Source organism: Mytilus galloprovincialis, chromosome 10 (assembly GCF_965363235.1).
Source record: "Mytilus galloprovincialis chromosome 10, xbMytGall1.hap1.1, whole genome shotgun sequence".
Taxonomy (NCBI): Eukaryota; Metazoa; Mollusca; class Bivalvia; order Mytilida; family Mytilidae; genus Mytilus; species Mytilus galloprovincialis.
Genome location: NC_134847.1, coordinates 37,077,313 through 37,092,733, shown reverse-complemented (window position 1 = coordinate 37,092,733; position 15,421 = coordinate 37,077,313). Strand labels below are relative to the sequence as shown.

The 15,421-nt window shown below is 33.8% G+C and overlaps 1 protein-coding gene across 1 annotated transcript; it reads right to left on the bottom strand.

The window, feature by feature from the left end:
* Positions 1-5,586: 5,586 nt before the first annotated feature.
* LOC143049130 (complement C1q-like protein 3) lies at positions 5,587-14,546 on the bottom strand. Its single transcript, XM_076222885.1, has 3 exons — positions 14,450-14,546; positions 13,849-13,920; positions 5,587-6,023 (listed from the first exon to the last, which is right to left on the bottom strand). The coding sequence occupies exons 1-3, from the start codon at positions 14,532-14,534 to the stop codon at positions 5,608-5,610; spliced, it is 573 nt and encodes a 190-aa protein (XP_076079000.1). The 5' UTR covers positions 14,535-14,546; the 3' UTR covers positions 5,587-5,607.
* Between the last annotated feature and the right edge of the window lie 875 nt (positions 14,547-15,421).

Genomic DNA, 15,421 nt, shown 5'->3' with positions numbered 1-15,421 from the left:
ATGGAAGATCCAGTTCTTCACCTTTGGTTGAAATTCCAAAGGAACATAGAACAGACCTATGATTATCCCGGATTTCCTCTTTGGTAAGTATCGTGAGGGTATATGTTGAGTTTCCATGTAAAGTGTCAATACCTAATTCGTTGATCAAACAGTTAATGGAATGAGTTTTACACACAAAAACGATGTTGTTTTGGGCTCTATCTGCGAGGACAACAACATATTTGTAGGTAGGATAAATGTTTTGCAATCTTTGGGTCTTTAAAGATTGACGTAGCATGGGCATTGATAGACCCATTCAGTTTCTTGATTCTGATTTCTATCAACGACCTCGTCGCCTTAATTCATTCGGAAAGAGTGTCTACGTGTTCCTTCTCGCGCTTAGCCAATTGCCTGGCATAATCTTCGACTGATTCATCAAAATTTTGAAGTTTTATTTCCAATTGATGGATTAAGGCTCACGATATTTCGGACCTTTCGATAACACATTTCGCAGGGAAGTGTTATTTACAATGTTGAGGTCACCGGTCATAACGTGGCCAGTCAGATTATATGTGAATTGAGAATTAGCACAAGTGCAATCGGGAGGTAAAGACTTGAAGTCGTCAATATTGAGATCCTGCAAAACGTGTTTGTAATTGAAAATTTAAGTTGCAATAGGTTTGGTATAGATATAAGAAATGATTGGTACAGACTGATCTTTGAAAAAAGGAGGTATTTTCGATTGAACTAATTTATAATGAAGGATATTGCCTAAGTTGACGCCATCGAGACCTAAATGTTTGCAAAGGAAAGATTAAGAACAAATCTTTTCTCTTTATCATCTTTTCCAGTGCGGACTGGTTTGAAAAGTCTGTGACTTGCAATATCCGAAATTATAGCTGTAAGTTTGTATTGGTTTGAATGAGGGTTTATAACAGTGGTTTCCAAACATAAATTAAACAGAGAATGAAGTTTTGAAAGGGGTAATGAATAAAGTCTCGTGCATAAAGACAGATTTATTAAACACTATTGAGTATATATTAAAAAAAAAGATGTGGTATGATTGCCAATGAGACAACTCTCCAAAATACGGTAGACCAAATGACACAGAAATTAACAACTATAGGTCACAGTATGGCCTTCAACAATGAGCAAAGCCTATATCGCGTATCTGTATGTAGTCAGCTATAAAAGACCCCTAAATGAAAAATGTAAAACGATTCAAACGAGACAACTAACGCCCTAAATTATGTACAAAAGAAAAAAAACACAAATTTACCAAACCATGCTACTTGTGCTACTAGCAATATGATGCTAGGTGGTTTTGTTACACTTTTTTGTATGCATCTGTGCTGCTTACTGCATGGCAACTCAGTTCTGAATGCAAACGGTCATGCAGTATGTTACCAAAACAAAAGAACTAAATTCAAAAGGCCAAATAGCCTTATTGATTTCTAAAATTATATTTCACTGTTCAACAATTATCATTCATTTGTTTATTTCTTAATTTGTGTAAATTAACAGTAAATGTTTTTTTCTGCACTTTCACACCGCAACACTGTCTTAATGTATTGGTATCACTTATATTTATATCCATATATAACAAAAAAATGAAAACGAGAATATTTTTGCAATACCTTTTTCATTTTGAATACTATAACTTTTTAGATATTTAGACATATTAAGTAGATGTTCATATCCACTAGAAACTTTTATCAGATGACTTCTGTAGCAGTTATGAGTCCATATTGGTCATGTTGATTTTTTTGTAGATCTTACTTAGTTAAACAATTTTGCTTTGCTGTTTACAGTTTATCTCTATCTATTATAATATTCAAGATAATAATCAAAAACTAAAATTTCTATAAAATTACTAATTCTGAGACAACAACCCATCAACAGGTTGACTTGATGCGTCTAAAAATTTCAGGACAGATAGGTCTTGACCTGATGGTCATATTCAGCCCTTGCCAGATTTGCTTGAAATGCTTTAGTTTCAGAGATAAAAGCCAAAAACTGCATTCTACCCCTATATTCTATTTTTAGTCATGGCAGCCATCTTGGTTGATGGGCTATCATCGGATACATTTTTAAACTAGATACCCTTAGTTGATTTGGACCAAGTTTGGTTTCATTTGGCCCCGTAGTTTTAGAGGAGAAGATTTTTGTAAAAACTTACAAAAAATTAAGAAAAGGTGTGAAAAGTTGATTTTAAAGGGCAATAACTCTTGGTGGGGTCAATTGGCCATTTTGGTCATGTTTGACTTATTTGTAGATCTTACTTTGCTGATCAATTTTGCTGTGTACAGTTTATCTATATCTATTATAATATTCAAGACGTCACAATAACCAAAAACTGCAAAATTTCCTTAAAATTAGCAATTTAGGGGCAGCAACCCAACAACAGGTTGTCTGCGTCTGAAAATTTCAGTGCAGTTAAATCTTGTTCTGATGAACATTTTACCCTCATGGCAGATTTGCGCCAAATGCTTCAGTTTCAGAGCTATAAGCCCAAAACTGCAATTTACCCCCATGTTCTATTTTTAGCCTTGGCGGCCATCTTGGTTGATGGGCGGCGTCATCGGATACATTTTTTAAAACTAGATACCCTATAAAGGATGATTTAGGTCAGGTTTGGTTTCATTTGACCCAGTAGTTTCGGAGGAGAAGATTTTTCTAAAAGTTAATTGGCGATGACGACGACAGACAACGACGGACGACGTACGCCAAGTGATGAGAAAAGCAAAACATCCAAACATACTATCCACACTGATCCGTGTCCACACTTGTATCACTACAACGGTGAGGTTGAATTCCATGCAGTTTGTTAATCATCCACACAGGAACTTGTCTCAGAAAAAAAAATTATGTACCTTAACCTATTTACTTTCAAGTACATAGAGATATGATTTTATTTTCTGAGACCATCCACCAGAACTTGCGGTCACTTCAGTACTTTGATTACTCTCTGTAGCAACTTACGTGACAATTAAAACAATTGATGAAGCCTACAACTTTTCATAGATATACATATAAATAGATGTGGTATGATTGCCAACGATACAACTCTTTACCAGAAACTAGATGACATAGAAGTTAACAACTGTAGGTAACAGTACGGCCTTCAACAATGAGCAAAACCAATACCACATAGTCAGCTAAAAGCCCGGAAATGATAAATGTAAAACAATTCAAACAAAAGAAATATAGAGGCTTACTATTTGGGCTTAAGGTTTAAGAAAACTAAGCTGTAAGTGTAAAAAAAAATAGCAAATTACCATGTAAGTAAGTGTAAAATTTATGAAATTTACTGTAACAAAGAACCCTACCTTTCTTTTCTTTTAAAGCAATTTCTTGCAAAGAGGTATTGAAACGATTTGAAAGTTCCACAATTTTATCAAACGACGCATTAAATCTGTTCTGTTCTTGGTGAAGAGATGCCTGCATTGTATTCTCTATTTTACGTTCAGCTTCACTTAATTCTTGTATTTTAGAAGAAAACGAATCCAACAGCGTGTTAATTTTTTTTTCGTACATCTCAGTTTTATTTTCAGACTGCAGTTTAAAATTGTCTATTGTTTCAAGGAAAGACTCTTTAAACCGCGTTTGGTCCTGAAGATGTGATTCAACAAATGTTTCTGTTTTTTTCTTCTGCTCGACCACTTTATCCAGACTGGAAGAAATAGATTCTTCCCATAGCTTCATCTTTTCCGCATACACTTTCATTTTATTTTCAATGCTAGAAGAAAATGATTCTTCCCATAGGTTCATCTTTTCAGTGTATACTTCCATTTTATGTTCCAAGCGCACAAGTTTTTCTAGCACCTTTTCTTCAAAATCAAACTTTGAACAGGCCGATAATAAGGAACCGGACTCTGAACCAATCGAGCTGGCTAAAGTCACAAATATTGATAAAATTAAGCATACGAATTGAAAGAAAATCATTTTGGATGTTCTTGCGATCTACACTTTACAGAAAATAAAATGTGCACTTAAACCATAAGATAACTTTGTTGTTCATATAAAGACGTAAGTCGATTTCCGAGGTGTCAAAGTTTTCAAATAAGTGTTTTATATAAGGAGGGTTACGTATCTAGTTCGATTCGAAACTGCACTTGACCTTATAACAGATGTATTATGAGACATTAAAATTAAATACGTAGATATAGGAAGATTTGGTATGAGTGCCAATGAGACAACTCTCCATGCAAGTCACAATTTACAAAAGTAACTACCATAGGTCAAAGTACAGTCTTCAACACGGAGCCTTGGCTTACACCGAACAGCAATCTATATAGGTCCCCAATAATGACTAGTGTAAAACCATTTAAACGGGAAAACCAATGGTCTAATCTAAATAAAAAACGAGAAACGAGAAACAATTATGAACCACATCAACAAACGACAACTACTGAACATAAGGTTCCTGACTTAGAACAGGTGCAAACTAATGCGGCGGGTTTAAACGTTTTAATAGGTACCAACCTTCACCCTAGCCTGAAACAATAGTGTAACATCACAACATAGAGAGACACCATAAAATAGCAATTGAAATGAATTAACTCAAACAAAAAATATATTAACACAAGTGAACATACACTGAACGAATAAATTTAATTTATGACACAATGAAAATACAAAATCAATCAAATAAGGGGTGTGATGTAAAACAATTTCAGAAAGACAATCATAACCTTGAACAAAATGCCGCCAAATAGAATAATGTACACAGGTAAATGAAAATAATCAATTTGACAATTTATCCATTTCCCACCATTTAGCGTCCGTCCATTTATGTAAGAAAAAAAACATAACTAGTGATGCAAGCTGTTTAGTCTACTATCGAACCAATCCTTGTACAAATCATACTGTTATATATATATAAGTCTACTATCGGACGAAATGATGCTGTTAAATCGAATGTTGGACCAATGTTTTATACAATGTGGTTTTTAATCTACTATAGGAACAATGCTTGAAAAAAAAATCATGCGGTTAAATCTTCAATCAAGCAAATGTTTGTATAAATGATGACTGTGATTAAATCAACTTATTAGTGGAAGTTGTGGTGCAGGCTGTCTCCTCTTTACGATTTGTTGAACAGGACTGGCTTGCTCAAAACTATGGCTAAATTTAGCTATTGGTTAGCTTATCCAATGGATAATTATATATACTTATCCAATGGATAATTATATATACAGTGGTCTACTATACTTTAACTATTTTTCAATTTTATAAACACACGAAACCATAACGCAAATACAAATACAGGTTTATCAGACTTTGACGTAAATGTCTAAAAAAAACTTAATTAAATCATACATTGCTTTACATTTATACAAGAATACTTTGTTTTGTTGCAGCATTAATCAATTAAAGATTTCCTTATTTGATACAAAATTATAAAAGTGAAAATCTACTTCCATGTACTAGAGTATCATACAACATTATTTTTAAATCATGACATTTTTCAATATTACTTATAATAGGCTACAAAATACATGAAACTGATTACGACTGGAACTGGAAATATTTAGGATCGGGCCATCATCATCCAAAGCGATTGAACCAAATATAAGGAGTTTGCGTTCAAAAGAAACACAATACTTCTAACTATATTTGATTACTTTATTTTGAGGATTTTATTCTTGCAAAAAAAAACCCGCCAAATGATGAATGATCACTACCAATTACTTTATCGGTGTTGCCGCTGTGTCTATGTTGGATATAAACCCGATCTCCTTTCTTTAATTCCATCAATACACTGAGAGTACTGGCTTCGTATGCTCCGTTGTTTGAGTACCCCTTCACGTATAAAGATTCGTTCTTGTTGAGTTGGTAACCAACATCATCTCCCCTGTCCCCATAAATCACACAACTAAAATGATACAATCCGTCCCTCGTAGCAGTGAAGATACCAGTTGATAGATCATATCCTCTACCTCTATTCACCCGTACATCTTCAAATTTTAGCACCTTGTTCGAATCGGACAAAGAGACATCCCCTTTTAGTGAGGCGTAGAAAGCAGGTTTTATCTTTTCATCTGCAATGGAATTAATCAATTTTTCAAAAGATCTTACTTATTATATATCCCCATTCTGCTTAATACCTACTTGAAGCATCGAGTCAATAGTAGTTTACAGATGCTTAAAATTATAAAGAAAGCGTATGTATATGTAAAATAAGTTAAATCATTGGTTAGAAAGTAAATCGAAATTTTGCTAAAATTAATATTAATTGTTTATTTTATTCCGCTTGTCAATGCTAATCAGAGTTATCAATGTATCTGTCCTTTTTAATGCAAGAAAGCAAACATAATCAGAGTTATCAATGCATCTGTCCTTTCAATGCAAGAGAGCAAACATAATCAGAGTTATCAATGTATCTGTCCTTTCAATGCAAGAAAGCAAACATAATCAGAGTTATCAATGTATCTGTCCTTTCAATGCAAGAGAGCAAACATAATCAGAGTTATCAATGCATCTGTCCTGTCAATGCAAAAAGGAAACATAATCAGAGTTATCAATGTATCTGTCCTTGCAATGCAAGAAAGCAAACATAACCAGAGTTATCAATGCATCTGTCCTTTCAATGCAAGAGAGCAAACATAATCAGAGTTATCAATGTATCTGTCCTTTCAATGCAAGAGAGCAAACATAATCAGAGTTATCAATGCATCTGTCCTTTCAATGCAAGAAAGCAAACATAATCAGAGTTATCAATGCATCTGTCCTTTCAATGCAAGAGAGCAAACATAATCAGAGTTATCAATGCATCTGTCCTTCCAATGCAAGAAAGCAAACATAATCAGAGTTATCAATGCATCTGTCCTTTCAATGCAAGAGAGCAAACATAATCAGAGTTATCAATACATCTGTCCTTTCAATGCAAGAGAGCAAACATAATCAGAGTTATCAATGTATCTGTCCTTTCAATGCAAGAAAGCAAACATAATCAAAGTTATCAATGTATCTGTCCTTTCAATGCAAGAGAGCAAACATAATCAGAGTTATCAATGTATCTGTCCTTTCAATGCAAGAAAGCAAACATAATCAGAGTTATCAATGTATCTGTCCTTTCAATGCAAGAAAGCAAACATAATCAGAGTTATCAATGTATCTGTCCTTTCAATGCAAGAGAGCAAACATAATCAGAGTTATCAATGCATCTGTCCTTTCAATGCAAGAAAGCAAACATAATCAGAGTTATCAATGCATCTGTCCTTTCAATGCAAGAGAGCAAACATAATCAGAGTTATCAATGCATCTGTCCTTCCAATGCAAGAAAGCAAACATAATCAGAGTTATCAATGCATCTGTCCTTTCAATGCAAGAGAGCAAACATAATCAGAGTTATCAATACATCTGTCCTTTCAATGCAAGAGAGCAAACATAATCAGAGTTATCAATGTATCTGTCCTTTCAATGCAAGAAAGCAAACATAATCAAAGTTATCAATGTATCTGTCCTTTCAATGCAAGAGAGCAAACATAATCAGAGTTATCAATGTATCTGTCCTTTCAATGCAAGAAAGCAAACATAATCAGAGTTATCAATGTATCTGTTCTTTCAATGCAAGAGAGCAAACATAATCAGAGTTATCAATGCATCTGTCCTTTCAATGCAAGAGAGCAAACATAATCAGAGTTATCAATGTATCTGTCCTTTCAATGCAAGAGAGCAAACATAATCAGAGTTATCAATGTATCTGTTCTTTCAATGCAAGAGAGCAAACATAATCAGAGTTATCAATGTATCTGTTCTTTCAATGCAAGAGAGCAAACATAATCAGAGTTATCAATGTATCTGTCCTTTCAATGCAAGAGAGCAAACATAATCAGAGTTATCAATGTATCTGTCCTTTCAATGCAAGAAAGCAAACATAATCAGAGTTATCAATGTATCTGTTCTTTCAATGCAAGAGAGCAAACATAATCAGAGTTATCAATGTATCTGTCCTTTCAATGCAAGAGAGCAAACATAATCAGAGTTATCAATGTATCTGTTCTTTCAATGCAAGAGAGCAAACATAATCAGAGTTATCAATGTATCTGTTCTTTCAATGCAAGAAAGCAAACATAATCAGAGTTATCAATGCAAGAGAGCAAACATAATCAGAGTTATCAATGCATCTGTCCTTTCAATGCAAGAGAGCAAACATAATCAGAGTTATCAATGTATCTGTCCTTTCAATGCAAGAGAGCAAACATAATCAGAGTTATCAATGTATCTGTCCTTTCAATGCAAGAGAGCAAACATAATCAGAGTTATCAATGTATCTGTCCTTTCAATGCAAGAGAGCAAACATAATCAGAGTTATCAATGTATCTGTTCTTTCAATGCAAGAGAGCAAACATAATCACAGTTATCAATGTATCTATTTTTTCGATGCAAGAGAGCAAACATAATCAGAGTTATCAATGCAAGAGAGCAAACATAATCAGAGTTATCAATGTATCTATTCTTTCGATGCAAGAGAGCAAACATAATCAGAGTTATCAATGTATCTATTCTTTCGATGCAAGAGAGCAAACATAATCAGAGTTATCAATGTATCTGTTCTTTCAATGCAAGAGAGCAAACATAATCAGAGTTATCAACGTATCTATTCTTTCGATGCAAGAGAGCAAACATAATCAGAGTTATCAATGCAAGAGAGCAAACATAATCAGAGTTATCAATATATCTGTCCTTTCAATGCAAGAGAGCAAACATAATCAGAGTTATCAATGCATCTGTCCTTTCAATGCAAGAGAGCAAACATAATCAGAGTAATCAATATATCTGTCCTTTCAATGCAAGAGAGCAAACATAATCAGAGTTATCAATGTATCTGTCCTTTCAATGCAAGAGAGCAAACATAATCAGAGTTATCAATGTATCTGTCCTTTCAATGCAAGAGAGCAAACATAATCAGAGTTATCAATGTATCTGTCCTTTCAATGCAAGAGAGCAAACATAATCAGAGTTATCAATGCAAGAGAGCAAACATAATCAGAGTTATCAATATATCTGTCCTTTCAATGCAAGAGAGCAAACATAATCAGAGTTATCAATGCATCTGTCCTTTCAATGCAAGAAAGCAAACATAATCAGAGTTATCAATGCATCTGTCCTTTCAATGCAAGAAAGCAAACATAATCAGAGTTATCAATGCATCTGTCCTTTCAATGCAAGAAAGCAAACATAATCAGAGTTATCAATGCATCTGTCCTTTCAATGCAAGAAAGCAAACATAATTAGAGTTATCAATGTATCTGTCCTTTCAATGCAAGAGAGCAAACATAATCAGAGTTATCAATGCATCTGTCCTTTCAATGCAAGAAAGCAAACATAATTAGAGTTATCAACGTATCTATTCTTTCGATGCAAGAAAGCAAACATAATCAGAGTTATCAATGCAAGAGAGCAAACATAATCAGAGTTATCAATGCATCTGTCCTTTCAATGCAAGAAAGCAAACATAATCAGAGTTATCAATGCATCTGTCCTTTCAATGCAAGAAAGCAAACATAATCAGAGTTATCAATGCATCTGTCCTTTCAATGCAAGAAAGCAAACATAATCAGAGTTATCAATGCATCTGTCCTTTCAATGCAAGAAAGCAAACATAATTAGAGTTATCAATGTATCTGTCCTTTCAATGCAAGAGAGCAAACATAATCAGAGTTATCAATGCATCTGTCCTTTCAATGCAAGAAAGCAAACATAATCAGAGTTATCAATGCATCTGTCCTTTCAATGCAAGAAAGCAAACATAATCAGAGTTATCAATGCATCTGTCCTTTCAATGCAAGAGAGCAAACATAATCAGAGTTATCAATGTATCTGTCCTTTCAATGCAAGAAAGCAAACATAATCAGAGTAATCAATGCATCTGTCCTTTCAATGCAAGAGAGCAAACATAATCAGAGTTATCAATGTATCTGTCCTTTCAATGCAAGAAAGCAAACATAATCAGAGTTATCAATACATCTGTCCTTTCAATGCAAGAAAGCAAACATAATCAGAGTTATCAATGCATCTGTCCTTTCAATGCAAGAAAGCAAACATAATCAGAGTTATCAATGCAAGAGAGCAAACATAATCAGAGTTATCAATGCATCTGTCCTTTCAATGCAAGAAAGCAAACATAATCAGAGTTATCAATGCAAGAGAGCAAACATAATCAGAGTTATCAATGTATCTGTCCTTTCAATGCAAGAGAGCAAACATAATCAGAGTTATCAATGCATTTGTCCTTTCAATGCAAGAGAGCAAACATAATCAGAGTTATCAATGTATCTCTCCTTTCAATGCAAGAAAGCAAACATAATCAGAGTTATCAATGTATCTGTCCTTTCAATGCAAGAGAGCAAACATAATCAGAGTTATCAATGCATCTGTCCTGTCAATGCAAAAAGGAAACATAATCAGAGTTATCAATGTATCTGTCCTTGCAATGCAAGAAAGCAAACATAATCAGAGTTATCAATGTATCTGTCCTTGCAATGCAAGAGAGCAAACATAATCAGAGTTATCAATGTATCTGTCCTTTCAATGCAAGAGAGCAAACATAATCAGAGTTATCAATGTATCTGTCCTTTCAATGCAAGAGAGCAAACATAATCAGAGTTATCAATGTATCTGTCCTTTCAATGCAAGAGAGCAAACATAATCAGAGTTATCAATGTATCTGTCCTTTCAATGCAAGAAAGCAAACATAATCAGAGTTATCAATGTATCTGTCCTTTCAATGCAAGAAAGCAAACATAATCAGAGTTATCAATGTATCTGTCCTTGCAATGCAAGAGAGCAAACATAATCAGAGTTATCAATGCATCTGTCCTTTCAATGCAAGAGAGCAAACATAATCAGAGTTATCAATGTATCTGTCCTTTCAATGCAAGAGAGCAAACATAATCAGAGTTATCAATGTATCTGTCCTTTCAATGCAAGAGAGCAAACATAATCAGAGTTATCCATGCATCTGTCCTTTCAATGCAAGAGAGCAAACATAATCAGAGTTATCAATGTATCTGTTCTTTCAATGCAAGAAAGCAAACATAATCAGAGTTATCAATGTATCTGTTCTTTCAATGCAAGAGAGCAAACATAATCAGAGTTATCAATGTATCTGTTCTTTCAATGCAAGAGAGCAAACATAATCAGAGTTATCAATGTATCTGTTCTTTCAATGCAAGAGAGCAAACATAATCAGAGTTATCAATGTATCTATTCTTTCGATGCAAGAGAGCAAACATAATCAGAGTTATCAATGCAAGAGAGCAAACATAACCAGAGTTATCAATGTATTTGTCCTTTCAATGCAAGAGAGCAAACATAATCAGAGTTATCAATATATCTGTCCTTTCAATGCAAGAGAGCAAACATAACCAGAGTTATCAATGCATCTGTCCTTTCAATGCAAGAGAGCAAACATAATCAGAGTTATCAATGTATCTGTCCTTTCAATGCAAGAGAGCAAACATAATCAGAGTTATCAATGTATCTGTCCTTTCAATGCAAGAGAGCAAACATAATCAGAGTTATCAATATATCTGTCCTTTCAATGCAAGAAAGCAAACATAATCAGAGTTATCAATGTATCTGTCCTTTCAATGCAAGAGAGTAAACATAATCAGAGTTATCAATGCAAGAGAGCAAACATAATCAGAGTTATCAATGCAAGAGAGCAAACATAATCAGAGTTATCAATGCATCTGTCCTTTCAATGCAAGAAAGCAAACATAATCAGAGTTATCAATGCATCTGTCCTTTCAATGCAAGAAAGCAAACATAATCAAAGTTATCAATGTATCTGTCCTTTCAATGCAAGAGAGCAAACATAATCAGAGTTATCAATGCATCTGTCCTTTCAATGCAAGAAAGCAAACATAATCAGAGTTATCAATGCATCTGTCCTTTCAATGCAAGAAAGCAAACATAATCAGAGTTATCAATGCATCTGTCCTTTCAATGCAAGAGAGCAAACATAATCAGAGTTATCAATGTATCTGTTCTTTCAATGCAAGAGAGCAAACATAATCAGAGTTATCAATGTATCTGTCCTTTCAATGCAAGAGAGCAAACATAATCAGAGTTATCAATGTATCTGTCCTTTCAATGCAAGAAAGCAAACATAATTAGAGTTATCAATGTATCTGTCCTTTCAATGCAAGAGAGCAAACATAATCAGAGTTATCAATGCATCTGTCCTTTCAATGCAAGAGAGCAAACATAATCAGAGTTATCAATACATCTGTCCTTTCAATGCAAGAGAGCAAACATAACCAGAGTTATCAATGCATCTGTCCTTTCAATGCAAGAGAGCAAACATAATCAAAGTTATCAATGTATCTGTTCTTTCAATGCAAGAGAGCAAACATAATCAGAGTTATCAATGTATCTATTCTTTCGATGCAAGAAAGCAAACATAATCAGAGTTATCAATGCAAGAGAGCAAACATAATCAGAGTTATCAATGTATTTGTCCTTTCAATGCAAGAGAGCAAACATAATCAGAGTTATCAATGTATCTGTCCTTTCAATGCAAGAGAGCAAACATAATCAGAGTTATCAATGTATCTATTCTTTCGATGCAAGAAAGCAAACATAATCAGAGTTATCAATGCAAGAGAGCAAACATAATCAAAGTTATCAATGTATTTGTCCTTTCAATGCAAGAGAGCAAACATAATCAGAGTTATCAATGTATCTGTCCTTTCAATGCAAGAGAGCAAACATAATCAGAGTTATCAATGTATCTATTCTTTCGATGCAAGAAAGCAAACATAATCAGAGTTATCAATGCAAGAGAGCAAACATAATCAGAGTTATCAATGTATCTATTCTTTCGATGCAAGAAAGCAAACATAATCAGAGTTATCAATGCAAGAAAGCAAACATAATCAGAGTTATCAATGTATCTGTCCTTTCAATGCAAGAGAGCAAACATAATCAGAGTTATCAATGCATCTGTCCTTTCAATGCAAGAAAGCAAACATAATCAGAGTTATCAATGTATCTGTCCTTTCAATGCAAGAAAGCAAACATAATCAGAGTTATCAATGCATCTGTCCTTTCAATGCAAGAAAGCAAACATAATCAGAGTTATCAATGCATCTGTCCTTTCAATGCAAGAAAGCAAACATAATCAGAGTTATCAATGCATCTGTCCTTTCAATGCAAGAAAGCAAACATAATCAGAGTTATCAATGCATCTGTCCTTTCAATGCAAGAAAGCAAACATAATCAGAGTTATCAATGCATCTGTCCTTTCAATGCAAGAGAGCAAACATAATCAGAGTTATCAATGTATCTGTCCTTTCAATGCAAGAAAGCAAACATAATCAGAGTTATCAATGCGTCTGTCCTTTCAATGCAAGAGAGCAAACATAATGGTATTTTTTATTCACATTTTAAGAGTAGCCGTTTAATTTGAAACACAAATGCCTTCTTGTTATGATACCCGAAACTTCAGCAACAATGAGTTATCATTATATTGTGCATGGCTTCTGTAATGTCATAAGGTGAAACGCGAATGGTTTTTGGCTTTGCATTTTCGCATTCGCAATTACCTCGAAGATGGGCGCAATACCGAGTATAGGCTACAATTTCCGCCATGCTTAAGAAATATGGTAGGTTTTAGTTTGTAACCCGGATTTGTTTTCTATTAATCAATTTATGACATTTGAACTAGTGTTGCCTTTATGTATAGGCTAACATGCGTTTTGAATTGATCTGATCTTCAAGAAATTCATCTTTGTCTAAATTTCAACCTTTCCAAAATATCAGTTTATATGATGATCCTGTTTATATGTGTCAAATGTTTTAATAGAGACAATATAGTCACTGACAATATCATATGATTGTTAATAATTAACTCACCACTCCCACTTTTCCGACTATTAATTCTAATTAGCATTTCTAGAAGATCTTCCGTAACGCATGTTGTTTTTCCTGAAATAAAAGAGTTCTTTTCGTGATTTATCCTGATTTCCTTGATCATGAAGGCTGCTTCTAAAAGGAAGTGATTAAACCTAGGGTTACATGTGGTTAAGTTGAAGTCATCCCTTCGAAAGTTTTGCAGATGTCTTTGCGAGTTGGTTGACCAGTTGTGTTACAGATTACCACGAATAAAATCTTTCCTACGTATTGACGATGAGATTTATCTACGACATTGTGCTTACCATGATAAACACAACGGACGCCATTAGTAAAGCAGGATCTACTACCTTTGCTCAAGCATCTGAGAACACTCTAATCTTTTTGAGGGGTTCCTGTTGCTTAGTCCTTATATTTTATGGAGTGTTTTGTCGACTTGTTTGTCTTTTGGTCGTCTTTCGTTCTTATCGAATTTTCTATTGCGTATTATTCACTTTTTCTCTAATTTTCAATTTAAACAAAGTAAGAAACAAATTGTGTCATTAAGATTTAACATTTAACAATGGATGAGACAAAAATTTATCGAAAGCAATTTTCACGTGACCTCTTTGTGTATTACAAGAAGCTCCAACTCCTAAGGAAACACCAGTAAGAGCAAACAAAACAAAGATGAAGCTTGAACATGCCATTCCAATTGATAGTCTACAATGCCGTCATTCTTTTCCTAAACTTTATAGTTGTTTATATATTTGAATTTGAAATATTGATCATGGTATCATAAAACTTAATTACAACTTGACGTGCGTACTTCTCGCAACTTTGGTGTGCTTTTCAATACCAACTGACTATGTGTGCGAGAGTCAGGCGAAAGGAATAATTAAACTCATAACTTCATATAAATAAAGTTGTTCTTTTCAGTTTAGATCATCACCAAACTAAAACAAAAATAAGAAATTGAAAAAAAAGACAATAAGTATCGATCAAAGATAAATCAGTTATTGAAAGCTAGTCCAAAGCTTAATTTCAACTAAAGTTAAACAATGTTTTTTTCTAGACTTAAATGTCAATTATTGCATCCTAACAGATTTAGTGTAAAGATGTATTAACAGTCTGATAAATGCATGACTTCAATGGCGCAATTCCAAAATACACAATAAATAATAGGTTTCAAACGGATGTTTGGGATCATAATTTCGTATAACGGAAAACAGCAAAAATATAATGTTGTGTTTTTTAAAAAATAATGCAGAAAAAAATCCAATGGAAGTACCCGACTGATCAAGATCTAATAACAATGTTAAAGGCGAATGTTAAATGTATACCCTGTTTAAAGTAAAAGTTTTTTCAAAGGACCGATACAGAAGCGACTACATGGATCGCATCTTAAATTACAAGCTCTATAAACAGCATCATCATATATTTTGTTATGTAAACATGTAAGGTGGAATCTTAAAACAAAAACTGACTGTCAATAACTAGCACTATTAGACTGCTTCGTTTTACTTTGCTTTTTGTTTTCTGAAAAACTTCCCCCGTTTTTCTTTGAATCCACCCTACGTCACGCCACTGTTTGCCT

Excerpts from the sequence above, each read along its gene's own strand:
- LOC143049130 (XM_076222885.1), bottom strand. The coding sequence starts at position 14,534 with ATGGCATGTTCAAGCTTCATCTTTGTTTTGTTTGCTCTTACTGGTGTT. Across the intron at positions 13,921-14,449 it reads TTCTTGTAATACACAAAGAG|GAAAAACAACATGCGTTACG; the intron begins GTCACGTGAAAA and ends CTTTTATTTCAG. Across the intron at positions 6,024-13,848 it reads TAGTCGGAAAAGTGGGAGTG|ATGAAAAGATAAAACCTGCT; the intron begins GTGAGTTAATTA and ends ATTCCATTGCAG.